General features: G+C 36.0%; 2 protein-coding genes across 6 annotated transcripts in view; one reads left to right on the plus strand and one right to left on the minus strand.

Annotated features, from left to right (window-relative positions):
- The window catches only part of LOC113056236 (brain-specific angiogenesis inhibitor 1-associated protein 2-like protein 1), a 23,891-nt gene extending 15,613 nt beyond the window's left edge, over positions 1 to 8,278 (minus strand). Inside the window, exons 1-4 of one of the 3 annotated variants that reach the window (XM_026222843.1) lie at positions 7,835 to 8,264; positions 6,840 to 6,915; positions 6,562 to 6,648; positions 574 to 635 (exon numbers count right to left, since the gene is read on the minus strand). In XM_026222843.1, coding sequence (XP_026078628.1) covers positions 574 to 635; positions 6,562 to 6,648; positions 6,840 to 6,915; positions 7,835 to 7,885 — 276 coding nt within the window. In that variant the 5' untranslated portion in view covers positions 7,886 to 8,264. Of the gene's footprint in view, positions 1 to 573; positions 636 to 6,561; positions 6,649 to 6,839; positions 6,916 to 7,834 lie in introns of all 3 variants that reach the window. The other 2 variants (XM_026222844.1, XM_026222845.1) reach the window with 2 other exon arrangements.
- Positions 1 to 14,072, plus strand: part of tmem130 (transmembrane protein 130) — a 24,353-nt gene extending 10,281 nt beyond the window's left edge. Inside the window, exons 2-10 of one of the 3 annotated variants that reach the window (XM_026222848.1) lie at positions 9,354 to 9,530; positions 9,639 to 9,748; positions 9,827 to 9,998; positions 10,089 to 10,231; positions 10,318 to 10,402; positions 10,553 to 10,755; positions 11,694 to 11,806; positions 12,132 to 12,245; positions 13,082 to 13,219. In XM_026222848.1, the coding sequence (XP_026078633.1) occupies positions 9,523 to 9,530; positions 9,639 to 9,748; positions 9,827 to 9,998; positions 10,089 to 10,231; positions 10,318 to 10,402; positions 10,553 to 10,755; positions 11,694 to 11,806; positions 12,132 to 12,236 (939 nt within the window). In that variant the 5' untranslated portion in view covers positions 9,354 to 9,522 and the 3' untranslated portion in view covers positions 12,237 to 12,245; positions 13,082 to 13,219. Of the gene's footprint in view, positions 1 to 9,353; positions 9,531 to 9,638; positions 9,749 to 9,826; positions 9,999 to 10,088; positions 10,232 to 10,317; positions 10,403 to 10,552; positions 10,756 to 11,693; positions 11,807 to 12,131; positions 12,246 to 13,081 lie in introns of all 3 variants that reach the window. The other 2 variants (XM_026222846.1, XM_026222847.1) reach the window with 2 other exon arrangements.
- The last annotated feature ends 142 nt before the right edge of the window (positions 14,073 to 14,214 follow it).

Here is a 14,214-nt window from a genome sequence, read left to right on the forward strand (position 1 = left end):
GCGGTTAATAAACAGAACTGTGTGCATCTTACAGAGGAACACTGTAGCCGGAACTACTATCTGTTTATGTCAATGGCGAATCACGCAGGTACTGGGCTACTCCGCAGTTGTACCAACCCAAACCAGTCTAAATAGTCTGAATATAAATACTTATTATAAGTGTACTATAGTGATTCAGGATAAGCCAAAAACCATGGTTTCGTGGTGTACTCACTTATATAAATTTTGTAAATTTTGAACAAAAACATTACAGACTGCAAGCTTTAATATGAATTATACAGAGAGGAGATGAAAACAACAAATATAATCTAAACTTACGCAAAGAGAAACATTCATATAAACTCCCACCCCCAAATGTATCAGGAATAGTTACATACAGTATTTGTATTGATTTTCAACTGGCTCGAGGTGAATCGTTTCATCCCTAGCATTAGATGATGAACTAAAGTTATTAAAACTACAGAATTATCCAGGAACATACAGAATATCTATTATCTACAGCTTCTTCCAGAGCTAGAGATGAATGGGAAAAAAAGTCATGCATCAAGATCTTAAAGCATATTGCATACTTACAGACTCCTCCAGCTCCAGTTGGACCTTCTTATGCACTTCGGAAATCTCAATTAACACCACTCCTGAGGAGAAAAGATAAACATTATTGCTACATTACTGATATTTATGGTTTTTTTTTATTTATAGTTTTATTTCCATCTCAACTGGACAAACAGTTCAAAGTTGCCTTCAGACTCCAAGAGGTATCAAGTTGTACTTTGGACTTGAACTGTTCTGTACACGTTCCCATTATGATCACACCTTTATCATGCATTTTTCCTACTCTGCATAATCAGTGTCATTTCATCTAGCGGGGGCTCCATTAGTGCTGCTCATAAAAACAAACCTTACAGTAAACATGCAGAGGTGAGCTGTAGCATTATCACTCATCTAGCAGTAATAATAGCATCATTGGCATGGCAGGGTCAGCAGAATGAGTCAGTAAATGCCATCTTTGTACTGAGAGTGTCAGCACCTGCTCTGTGTTTTTACAACCGCAGAGATGTTGCTAAAAAGTGCACAACCTTACAAAGGTTACAGTGCATCCCTGCCAACGGATTATGGAAAGCCTAGATGGATTATCAGTAGAGCCTACAAAAGCATAAGAATCAGCAACAGTAAAATCTACTTTTGATTGTATGAAAGCCAAACAAAAACTTTAATGCAAATTAAATTTTACTTAATGCACATTCATTTTCAAACTTGCCCAAAATTCATGAATGCACTTTTACTTTTTACTCTGCCTCATGAATCTCTTTGCCACACATGTTTTGTTCCCTGATCCAATCTAATCTTACACCTTGAATATACAGTTTCACAAATATGGGATGTGAATGATGTTTGATGTCTATTTCAGATGATTTACAGTACAATAGTCAGTTGGTTACAATGTATGATTGGAAATCAGTATCCTACTTAAGTCATAGTTTTGTTGCAAGCATTGTGTTCTTTATTATTCTGCATACAGGCCAGTTTAAATGCACTTCTGAAACACAGCATTTAATGAAAGAAATATCAATTAGCAAATATGCCAGCGATGCTACACCCTGCAAGATACATAATTAGGCTAATAATTGTGTTTGTGTACCATATTATGCCTTGTTTGTATTATCTTTGACTTAAAATATGTGAGCTTGTCATGACAGAGAGACTCTATAATTCAGGTTTAATTAACCACCAGTACTGCTACTAAAATAGCACACTAAAAACATTACAAACATGAATGCAGTTTGCGCTTTTTCATCATTGACACACAGAACTGTCAGAATATTGAACAGGCTTAAGAACCGATTTATTCAAAACCCCAGGTGTTCTTATACAACCCCTTCGAATCGACAATAAATCCATGCTACAACAACAACAAAGTAACTGTTCCCAACTATTCCCATGAAGTGTCATTCAAGTACACCTGCATTTATTTGGATAATATAAAAGTACAGCACACTGTCAATAAAATGTGTTTTTAAATATAATAAGAACGCCTCAGGAACACATGAACAGGCTTGGGGATTTGCATGTCACTGTGATCTGTCCACGCCACACTACACTAATGCATGATAAATCCCCTGTACTAACACAGACACCTAAGAGGAGGAAAATATTGAAGAAAACGTGCAGACTGAAACATTTTAATAAGAAATATGTACAACCTCAAATGCAGGAAATGCTAGTGTTAATGCCAACATGAATTGCTGGTTGCAATCCATTTGACTTTCATAATGTGACACTTCAGATATTCAATGATTACAAAAATGTTACTGTTATGTTTCAGAACGGAGCGAATGTAAATTTGCTAAAACAATGCCCAAATGGTTTATTGGTAATTAGATTGGTAAAGGGTTAGTTCACCCAAAAAATGAAAATTCTGTCACATGGACTTTGATCTATGTCATTACTACCTTTCTGGGCCATACAACATTTTACTTCCATTGCTGTCTATGCAGGGTCAAAATGCTCTCTGATTTAATCAAATATATCAGAATCTTCATTCCGAAGAAGTCAGTTTTGGAACAACATTAAGGCTGTATAATTAATGAGAAACAACATTGAGGCTGTATAATTAATGAGAAAGCAGAAAAGGAAAGTTGCTTTACTGGAAGAGCAAATAATAACATTTGCTTTAAGACTACTGGGGCAAGGTTTTTTTTTTCTATAGAACATAATGTAAACAAGGCTTGGATAACCCCACTACTTTAAAAAACACTCTAAACCCAGCTATTTTAGAGAACTACAGAACGGTATCCCTTCTTCCTGTCATTGCAAAAACACTTGAAAGAGTTGTGTTTAATCAAGTCTCTGACTTTCTCACTCAGAAAATCCTCCTGGACTGCAACCAGTCTGGTTTCAGAAGTGGACATTCAATTGAGGCTGCCTTGCTCTTGGTTCTTGAAGCCTTAAGACTGGCAAGAGTGGCTTCCAAATCTTCTATGCTTATCTTGCTGGATCTGTCGACTGCTTTTGACACGTTAAACCACCAGATCCTCCTGTCAATCCTCATGGGCATGGCAAAGGGCATCTCAGGAACTGCATTCCAGGGAGTCGAGTCTTACCTCTCAGATAGGACTTTTAAGGTAACTTGGAGGGGTAAGGTGTCCAAGTCGCAACATCTAGCTACTGGGATGCCACAGGGCTCAGTTCTTGGACCACTTCTCTTCTCAGTATACATGGCATATATATGTCATTCAGAAACTATTCTTTTCATAACACCACTATGCTGATGACACGCAACTCTACCTCTCATTCCATCCTGATCCTGATCTCAGCATGTTTGACAGACATTTCTTGCTGGATGAAAGACCATAACCTTCACCTCAACCTAGCTAAGACAGAGCTGCTTGTGGTTTCAGCAAAGCCAAACAAACAAACAAAACACACTCCATCACAATTTCACCATCCACCTAGGCACATAAACCATAACTCCTTCAAAGACAGCCAGAAACTTTGGAGTTTGATTGATGACCGATGATCAGCTGAATTACTCGAGACTGCAGAAAATCTATCGAACCTCTACAACTAATCTGTGGCTGCAAGTTTAGTCTTTAACAAGCTGAAAAGAACGCATATCACACATCTGTTCAGGTTGCACTGGCTACCAATAGCTGTTCACATAAAATTCAAGACATTGATGTTCACCTAAAAAACCACCACTGGCTCTGCACCTCTTTACCTAAATTCACTACTTTTCACTAGAATTATGTACCCTAAAGAAGATTGGGTTCTGCAAGTGAATGGTGCTTTTCATCCCAAAGAGGCAGAAAATCACTTTCACAGACTTTTACCTTAACTGTTCCCTCCCGGTGGAATGACCTGCCCAACTCAATCCAATTGTTTTTCTTTTTATTTATTATATATATACTAGTTATGTTAAATCACAACTTGAAATAACATCTACTTTATGGGCAACTGGTGTTTGTCATCCTATAATGTCTAAGTGCTTTCCGAGGTTTCAGATGAAAACAAGAGTTATTGAGTTGTTGAGAAGGCTGAGTTTAAAAAGCATTCATGTGTGTCAGCAGTTGCAACTGCAGTAAATCTCAAAAACAACCAAGGGGTTGGTAAATGGCCCTATTCCCACCAAATACAACCAAAGGACATTTTCCACTTCACATCATCAAGCACCTAAACCAAACAGTCTCTGAGAAATTCGCTATGTTCCTACCAACTACAATCTGGATGCTGTTTGTACAGTGAGTTAATGTCTTCCACAAGCAGTTCCACCATAAGATGTCAAACACCTTGACATTAAGGAACTTGTTTTGTTAAAATAAAAAATGTACAACTACATTTGAATGTTTGTGGTCTTAAATTTTAGAAGAACATGTTAGCAAAAGGAAAAAAGGGTGGTGACTAAACTAAGCACTTCTTACATTCCAGTCATACATCTCCACATGAATGTTTAAATTCCCATGAGAAATCACTTTAAGAAACAATTCATTATCGAGTACCATTTGATGAGCTATGACATGGCCCAGACATGCAGTCTACAGTTCATATTAATTACTATTAAGTTCAGATTGTGTTAACCAACATTTATTTGTGACTCTTCTGGAGCTTTCTTGCAGACGTATTGATGTGGTCACAATTCTCACTTAATCAAGTCCTCGTGTCAATCAAGTGTCACTAGCAATCATAAGCTATGCATTCTTTATATATGAAACAGGTTGTTATAACGCTCTTAGAGTTCATTATGAAAATTTTAAGATAAGGTGGCACCAGCAATCACTGCAGAATTAGAAACGTAGAGCATAAAATGGTGATGTGATGCATGGTCTTGCAAATATCGATGACAAGAACTTTGAGTTTGCATGTTCCAATGGAACAGCTGAGCTATGATGCTTTTCTGAAGGGGGTCAGAAGTGGAAAGGTTTGTCGACAAAATTTGTTGGCAGTATCTCGGTGCAAAACATGTAAGAGAATCCACCCTTCCTGTCTGGTGGTCATTTGAGCTGTCTGAAAGGGATTCCAGGAAGAACAGGGAACAATAAAACCAGTGAAGCTCAGTAAATCACAAAAGATTTCATAAGGAAATATAATGTTAGCTTTCACTGTTATGCTGAGGACACTTGAGTCAGCTCTATATTTCTTTGTGGCCCTGAAAAAACATATCAATTCGCAAAAATAACGGAATGCATGACTAGTAATCTCCTACTGCAAAATTCTGAAAAAAAAAAAAAAAAAACAGGTGTGATTTATCAGACCAAAAACCTCTGCATGTATCTATATAGAAACAGTGTGTAACACTTGATGGCTGTGTTGTCAATACTTTGTCATCAGTTAGGAACCTAGGTGTGCAATTTGATAGCAATTTTTCCTTTGAAAGTCATGTTTCTAGCATTTGTAAAACTGTATTATTCCACCTCAAAAATATATCTAAATTATGACCTATGCTCTCAATGTTAAATGCAGAAATGTTAATTCATGTGTTCATAATTTCAATGTTAGATTACTGTAATGCTTAATTGGGTGGTTGCTCTGCACTCTTAATAAACAAACTCTAGCTGGTCTAAAATGCAGCAGCTAGAGTTCTTACTAGAACCAGGAAATATGATCATTTTAGCCTGATTCTGTCAACTCTACACTGGCTTCCTTTTAAACATTGTATACATTTTAAAATTTTACTAATTACTTATACAGCTCTGAATAGTTTAGCTCCTCAGTACTTGAATGATCTCTTATCGCATTATACTGTAGTCCTTCAGTTCCACTGCGATCTCAAAACTCTGGCCATTTGAAAATACCTAGAATATCATTTTTTTTTTCTCAATTTCTGGCACCAAGTGAGTTTTGGTTCCTTGCCACTGTCACCTTTGGCTTGCTTAGTTGGGGACACATTTTCTGGCAATAATTGTTGACTTGACAGCACAGACACTATTGGAAGAGAACTGAACAGAGCTGGATGATAACATCACGGCATTAACGATGAACTGACTTTAACTTATAAACTGCCTGTTTTCTATTACCTTTTGCATTAGCAGCACATTTACAGTTTACTCAGTAAAGCTGCTTTGATAAAATCTCTATCGTAAAAAGAGCTAAATAAAGATAAAAAGAAAAAAGAAAAAGCAAAGGCAAAAAGTCATTTACATTAAGTAAAAAGTATTTGTACTAAGAATGGTGTGTACCATTTTTTGGATAAATTAACAGATTAATGTGAAGACAAAGCCATTAATCTTTTTAATTTGGACAAAAATGGTCGCTTCGCAAGATCTGTGGCAGCAAATATGAAAAGCTGCCATGAAACCGATGGTGGTTTATAAATCACAGTAAAGCTCTGTCATTATTTCCAGACGATATGAATCAAACTGATTCTGAGTCACAAAAAGTCAACAAGAACCAAACCTGTCTGAGCCTTAAAGCAGACGTAAATGTGGAAATAACTGACAAAGGATCTTCCAAGACATGTTGAGCACAGTGAATCATCTGCTAGGAAATGTTAAGCCACGCTCTGAACAGAGCACATCTATATTAGCGAAGTCCAGATTAGGACCTAATAGTAATAGTAATACTCACCCATCTCCCTAGAAACAGGTGATATGGCAGCATTTTCCCCAATCTTTGAGAGTGCATCGAAATATGCCTTTCCAGCAAAGGTCATTGCTGTAAGAGAGTAAATAACTCATACTGATTAACAGGAACTGGAAGCCAAACTACCTGTATTCCAGCAGATTTGAGAGAAATATAGCTGCTTCTTTTTTCCAGAGTTTTAGGTTTATTTGAGCTGTTTTATGCAAAACTGTAGGATAAGGCTATGTATATTTATTCTTTTGAAAATGAAATGAAGTGATTACCTGTCACTGCTTTCTCATAGCTCTTGCCCAGGTTAACCAGATTCCGCAGACTTGGGTTAAACTGCTCCAACACATTCTGGAAGAGCAGGAAATAAAGCTCATATTTCGAATTTCCAGGGAAAGCAGCTTACTGCCACTGAATGAAACTGAAGAAACTTCAAAACTGACTCAAAAATAATGTTTCCAAAAGATATTTAGCAAAATGCTTCAGTTTTTTGTTTTGTTTTTAAATCAATACAAATCAAGCCAGTGGTGTCCAACGTTGTTTTGGACTCCATCGACTTTCTTTGTACCAACAACACTTGAAACATTCTTCAAAATATCCTCCTAGGTTTGGAAATATAATGAAGAGTAAATGATCATATAATTTTAAAATCGGGTGAATTTTCTACATTTAAAAAGGGCAACTTATTCCCATTCAAGGTAAATGCCATTTTTATTTTGTCTATGCAACAAGACACAACAGAGATTTACAAAACAATTTGCTTTCTAAAAATATCTCTACTGTAGCTAAAAAGACATTCGTTTAATCATTGACTTTAATTCTAATTATAATGCCATATCAAAGTCCTGCTTAAGTAAAGGGCCCTCTTAGTCTCTAGTGAGATAACCTTCAGTAATATAATTCTGGGCAGTTCCTCTGCTAATTCTCAAGAACACACCATTGGCAAAACCATGAACAATCAGGTATGCAATAACAGAAATAGTCCAGCACAGACAGGTTTCTTAACTCAGCACAGAAAGCCAGCTGAAGCACTTTAAAATAAACTCATGCCCCTATTGCAAAACTTACACGCGCACCTTAATGACAAAACGTACAGAGCCATAAAATAACACTTCGTTATTTAACAAACCAACACAACTTTCACTCTGTACGCAGTGGAAATAATAACAGGTGGTCAATGTCAGATAATATACAGAGGCTATAGACGCGGTTGTCTTAAAAACAGCTAATCAACGACCAACAAGATAAACGCAGTTTAAACAAACGCTACCTTATATGTGCTCTCGGTGAGTTTGTTCACGTCCTCCGGGGTTCGAGACATTTTTGCAGGTGTTCTCCAAACGTCCTTGGTTGACGATGTCTTTGTTTCAACTTTCCCGGTTCAAATCTTTTCGTCCCACCTGTTAACGTGTTTGCAGCGGCAGAAAACAGAGAGCTCGAGCGCGCTCGAGAACAACACGATACTGCACTGATGCACTAGAGGGAAGAAACCTTTCCGCGCGACCTCATGCCACACGTGGAAAGGTGCGATCCGTGACGTCAGAGTTTTAGCAATGAAATCATTTTTCTTTCTCTTCTCTTTCATCGTTTCCCCCCTGCATTGTTGTTATTGGTCACTGTTAATATATTGTTTTGGGTTTCATTATCTGATAGGCTAATATAGCCTATTAGGCTACTGATTCCAGATAATATTAAAAAAATATATAGTTACTGTAGGTACGTAATAGATTACATTATACAATATAATCAGACTACTTTTTATGTTACTTTTAGATTACTTTTGACCTATCTTGTTTATCACATTGATTTAAACAGGAAATTCTTAAACTATGTATTCCATTCATTGTTATTAACAAAATGAAGGTTTCCCAAACTTGGGTTTGTGAAGGATCTACAGGAGGTTTGTGAGTTTAATGAAAAGCTAATAATTAATTACATCATGTTTCAAATTTAAAATATATTATTTTAAAATCAATTAAAAATAACGTACTTAAAAATGACATATTTTACTTGTTTACCTACATGTCATGTGACAGTAACCAAGCTCAGAGAACCATAAATGCAAATGTGATCTTCCAAAACTGGAAGACTTTCTGAATGTATATAAGCATCAGGCCGATTTAGAAAGGACATTTTTAGTTTAATTAGGGAGAATCCATAAATTATGAATAATTTATTGATATTATGTAAATAATATGCAATCATGTAACCCATAAAAAGGTAACTATACTCTGATTACGAGCATTGCATTTTTTGAATCTGACTACTTAATCCATATTATATGCAATCAGTAACTACCAAACTGTTTATTCATTATAATAAAGTGATAAATTAGTTCATTGAGACACGAAATAATGTTTCAATTAACAAAATACTCTAACATTTAAACTTCCATTTCTCTCTGAGTAATTAATGATCATTTTGTGCAATTATGGATTTAAACTTTTACCTTAACAAGCATGATAGTGAGAGTGATGTGTTTATCGAAGATTTATATTAAATTCATGCGGTATCATGATTCTTCTGTAATAGAAATAATCTGATAAACATTTCACTTTTTACAACGCCACCTTGTGGCCTTTTATTTTGTAGGCCTGCTAGAGTTCCTGAGAAATTCTTACTGTAGTAAAAAGTGTGACTACTAGCACCAATCTAAATGCCATATTTTAAAAGCTTTGGAATAATATGTAGAGACTTGTGCACATCCTCTTAAATCTATCCAGGCATCTGTAGAGGAATGGGCTTGTGAATTAGTCATGTTTCCGCATGAATTATGTCTTCTTTGGCAGCACAACAAAACATCATTATTCAGATGAGCATAAGGATTCAACACGTGGATATAATTTCAAGCCTTTACCAAACATCATGAAAGACATTAAAAGCTTGACCCAGTCATGCTCTCACAAGTCACAAGCTGTCGTCTTGTACTCATTTAGAGATCCATGCTGAGGAGTCCACATGAACTGGTATGTATAGCTTATAGTTCTGAGTAAAGGGTATAAACATGATTTTCTATTATGACTAATCATTTAGTCTTCAGTTTTAATATTCACATTGAATGTTTATATTTCAAGCAGCAGACTGAATTCCATCAGGATCCGGAGTGTTCTGGTTCATGCTTTTCTCACACTGATTTCCTCTTTTGCTTTTGGGATACCCGACGACTTATCCCATCAGTTATCTGGTAAGCTGACTATAGTGCTCTTATGTCTTTTGACTTGGCTGGTTGCTTGGTGGTTACATTGTTTCTATTTCATTATAGGAAATGTCAAAGGAAAGATCATTTTCCGTCAAATGGAAGGGAATGCAACATACTTCCGGGATAATGGGAAGTTGGCATCTTACATACCCACCGTGGTTTCATTTGAGCACTTTGACCCGAGGCATACCCTGCACTCTATCACGTTCATATACACATGGGACTTAGGCAATGGGTGATTGTTATTTGAAAATTTGAACCCATTTCAATTATCTAAATGTTTATCTTCGAAACTGTTTTCTTTATAGTTGTCATTGTTTTTTAGGGAAGTGCGTAAAGGCCCAGAGCCTTTTGTGACGTATCACTACACTTTACCAGGGAACTATACATTTCAACTGAGCATTGAAGCCAGTACTCCCCAGCATTCCAGAATAACTGGGCTGTACTCTGTAGATTTGACTGTGTTAGGTGGGTGCTGAATCATTATCTCTTTTAAATGACTCTTTATATGCCACCAGCGGTGATAACATGTCAAAGATTATTTTGTTTTGTAGATGCCATAAAGAGCATTAAATTTAGTGGACCTTTTACCTATAACGTGGACCAGAGCAGCAGTCTGTCCTTTCAGGTTGGAGGAAGGTAAATGCATTTCAAGAAAGTAAAAAAATTATTTGGGAGGACTTTTTTATTTATTTTTTCATATACCCTTTTATTCTTCATTATTCTGAAAAAAAAGTCAACAGACTTGACTATTATAATATTTTTTCTATTGCATGTGTTTGTGTGTAGTCCTCCGGTTTGGCTGTGCTGGAGAGTTTTGTCTGATTGCCACACACCCACTCCTACTTCCTGCAATTTAGTCCGGCTCTATGGGAACCATTTCAATCTGAACTACACCTTCAGATCAGTAGGAACATATTGCTTAGACCTGAGTGTGAGGAATATTATCAGCGACCTCCAGACATCCTACAACATCTATGTGCAGAGCAGCCGTAAGTACAATACATTTATCTCAAACAATTTATCTTTCTCTTATGAGTTACTTGAAATGTTTCCTGCATTAAGTGGAATACAAAGTATTTCCCATGTTGTGGCACAATTGGAACATATAATGGCACAAAATGAAAATTCATCATTTACTCACTGTGATTTCATTCCAAACCTGCATGATTTTTTCTTTTTTTTCTTTTGTGAAACACAAAATGAGATATTAAAAGTTACATAAAAGTGGATGGGGACACACATAGCGATGACAGAATTTAAGTTTTTGGGTGAAATATCTCTTAAAATGCATGGAAAGATGAGCAATATGAATAAGCGTGACTATTAAAAATAACCTTTTGTGTCAGGATCCTGTGCTTGGCCACATTTGGATTAAAACAGCTTCAGTTACAGCTCTTTTGTGCTTGGCCCTTTAATTGCTGATTGCAGCTATACATTTTTTTATGTGTTTGTCTTAAGTGTCTCTTATACTATATTGTTAAGCCAGTAGGTGGCGACACATGACTGTCTTCATGAGCATACATACAATACATATGCATACAATGATGCAGAATTTTGGTGTGTGTGTTTGTGAATTATACTTATTAAACTTGTCAAGTTTAAAGATGCAGGAAAATGCCTAAGGAAAGTGTGTTGTCGGAAAGATTAATTTCAAACAAATGAACTTGACATATTTTTCAATATGTCAAAGGCTGAGGCCTTTATGATTGCATTGAGATAGGCCAATCGACATTCTTATAATCTGGAAAATTGGTCAAGATGTGTGTGCCCCCTAAAAGCACAAGTGGCCTATACTTTTATATAAAATAAAAGCAATATCACATCCAATTTTAGGCTGTAAATCAGTCATGCAGTGCCATTTCCCACTAATCTTTGTATGCTATTTTTATGTCTTATACATTCACTCTCATATATCCTTTTCCCCTAGCTGTGAGTCTCTTCTTCATATTGCCCTGTGCTGCAGTGATAGTTGCTACTCTCATATTCATCGCTGTGACAGTGATTCGTCCAAAACAGCAATCCCTCCTGTCTAAGGCTCTGGTGAGTGATTTAGATCAGGAAAGAGAACAAGAATAGACAAAAAATGCTTTTAATTAAATGTAACATTCATGTTTGTCCACTAGAGGTTGACATAAACCAGAAATTAAATGAAACAGCTTTATATTTGGTCAAACAATGTCATTCAAGTAATGAGCCAGTGTTTCTTTCTTTCATGGTTAAGCTGTATAACTATTCTCTTGAAAATAAGCTATTAGTTAAATACTTTATTTTGATATTTTTGAATATATATATATATATATATATATATATATATATATATATATATATATTAAAAAATGGAAATTTGTCATATACTCACCCTTAGGCCATCCAAGATTGGGAACAGATCGGAACAGATTTGGATCACTTGCTCAACAATGGATCCAGTATAGTGAAAGGATGCAATCAGAATGAGACATCAAACAGCTGATCTTGTGAAGTAAAAAGCTATGTATAAGAAACAAATGCATCAATAAGATGTTTTTGGACTAAATATAAGTCCATAATCCCTAATAATGTTTCCTCAAGTAAAATAAAATCTTTAATCTCTAAATCCATCAAAATCCATTCCAAATCCATCAACATATTTGAATAACTGTTATGGACTGTTTTTGCTTATAAATAGTGATTGATTTGCAAATCATAATCTTCAAGGTGGTGCTGATATCTTTAGAGGACTTTTAACTTGTGAAAACAGCATTATGAATAGAAGGCTTATATTTGAACCATTTACGGTAATGATTGATTTGTTAATAAAAAACACGCACCTTTTGGCTTCACAAGACATTAATTGATGGACTGGACTGGAGATGTGTGGATTACTGATGCCTTCATCAGCTGTTTGGATGGTCATTGTAAAGGGACCCATTTACAGTAATGTAGCGTAAAATTTATCCAAATCTGCTACATCACATATGGCCTGAGGGTGAGCACATTTTCATATTTTGGGTGGACTCTAACATAGTGGCTATGTTAATGCAACTGGCCATCCTCCTGGAAAAATCTCATTTGCACTTTTCATAAAAATGTATTTTCATAATAAGTATCATATTTTCTAAATTTATTCGCATGTACTAGTTTTCCAATAAAGTTTTCTGTTTATGAAGGAATTGAGAAATGACAGGTCAGCACATCTCTCTTAAAACAGCAGAGTGGCAGTCTGAAGTGTCATTTTCAGATTTTTGTATCAGATTTTAGCCTATATAATCTTATCTAAGAGAAAGTGTCATTACCAATTATAATAAATGTCTGTTTTCTTTTTCTGTGTGTCTTCAGATGGCAGATATGAACTATCTTTCCTTCACAGAAATCGAGCTGCGTGCCAAAGATGCTTCAGTCCCCTTACAGGATAATTCTCCTGCTTCTAAAACAAATGAAGCCCAGCCCCTTCTTCAACAGTCAGAGACTTCCTACAGCACCCAACCCTGATTGACATGTCTACATTACACTTGACGTATTCATTAAAATCAGCCTGTCAGTGTTAATTTTTTTTTGCGTATATTTACTATTGAAATGAAGGTTTTTGGTTGAGATCTTGGCAGGTCTCGACTCAACACCCTGTGAATCAACACAATACAGGAGCACCGAAAGCTTTTTAGCTCATCTGATTCACTCTTCTCTGTCAGTGTGAATGCGCTCTTTTTGTTTGTACTTGAGTGGGTTTCAAGGTTTACTTCACGAGGGTTCCATTTGTTAATGCAAACCTCCTTGGGATCCTAATGGATGTTGACACTGGTGATGAATCTTTAAAAGTATGAAAGTACATGAGGTTAGAGCGATTGCATGCAGTTCAACAAGCGTGCCTTGAAATATTGTTACAATTTTAAACCTGACCCAAATGTGCAAAATGCACCACTGTACAGAATGATCATATTTCTTTGCAAGTGATTATGAGCGAGAGCTTCCTTGTCTAAGACCTGAATGAGTCTGACCTGTATATTCCTCCTGTGATGATCAATGATATTTGCCATCTGCACTGGTACCAGGAAGACAAGAATTACAGCTCCACAAGGGACTGCAAAATACCTCTCTAGGTTAAAGGCTACAGATGAGCAATGCATCATACGTCTAGTAATAACTGTGCCCTTCAGCTCAAAAGTAGCTGAGGTATTATTCTTGCCCTTAGACGTGTAGCAGGAGTCTTACTGTATGTATTTGAAAGGACTTGAATGTTTCTTTACAAAACTTTATCAAAGATTTGTTTCCCTGTCTTTTTTCCACAAGGAAACAGTTGTCCAATTAGTAAAACTTAATAACTTACACCACCGTTCAGAAGCTTGTGGTCATAAATATATTTTTAATGTTCTTGTGTTCACCAAAGCTGTGTTTATTTGATCAAAATACAGTACAAACAGTAATATTGTGGAATAATATTACAGTTGGAAGTAATTCAAATGTAATTTATTCCT

This window comes from Carassius auratus, chromosome 37 (assembly GCF_003368295.1).
Source record: "Carassius auratus strain Wakin chromosome 37, ASM336829v1, whole genome shotgun sequence".
Lineage (NCBI taxonomy): Eukaryota > Metazoa > Chordata > Actinopteri > Cypriniformes > Cyprinidae > Carassius > Carassius auratus.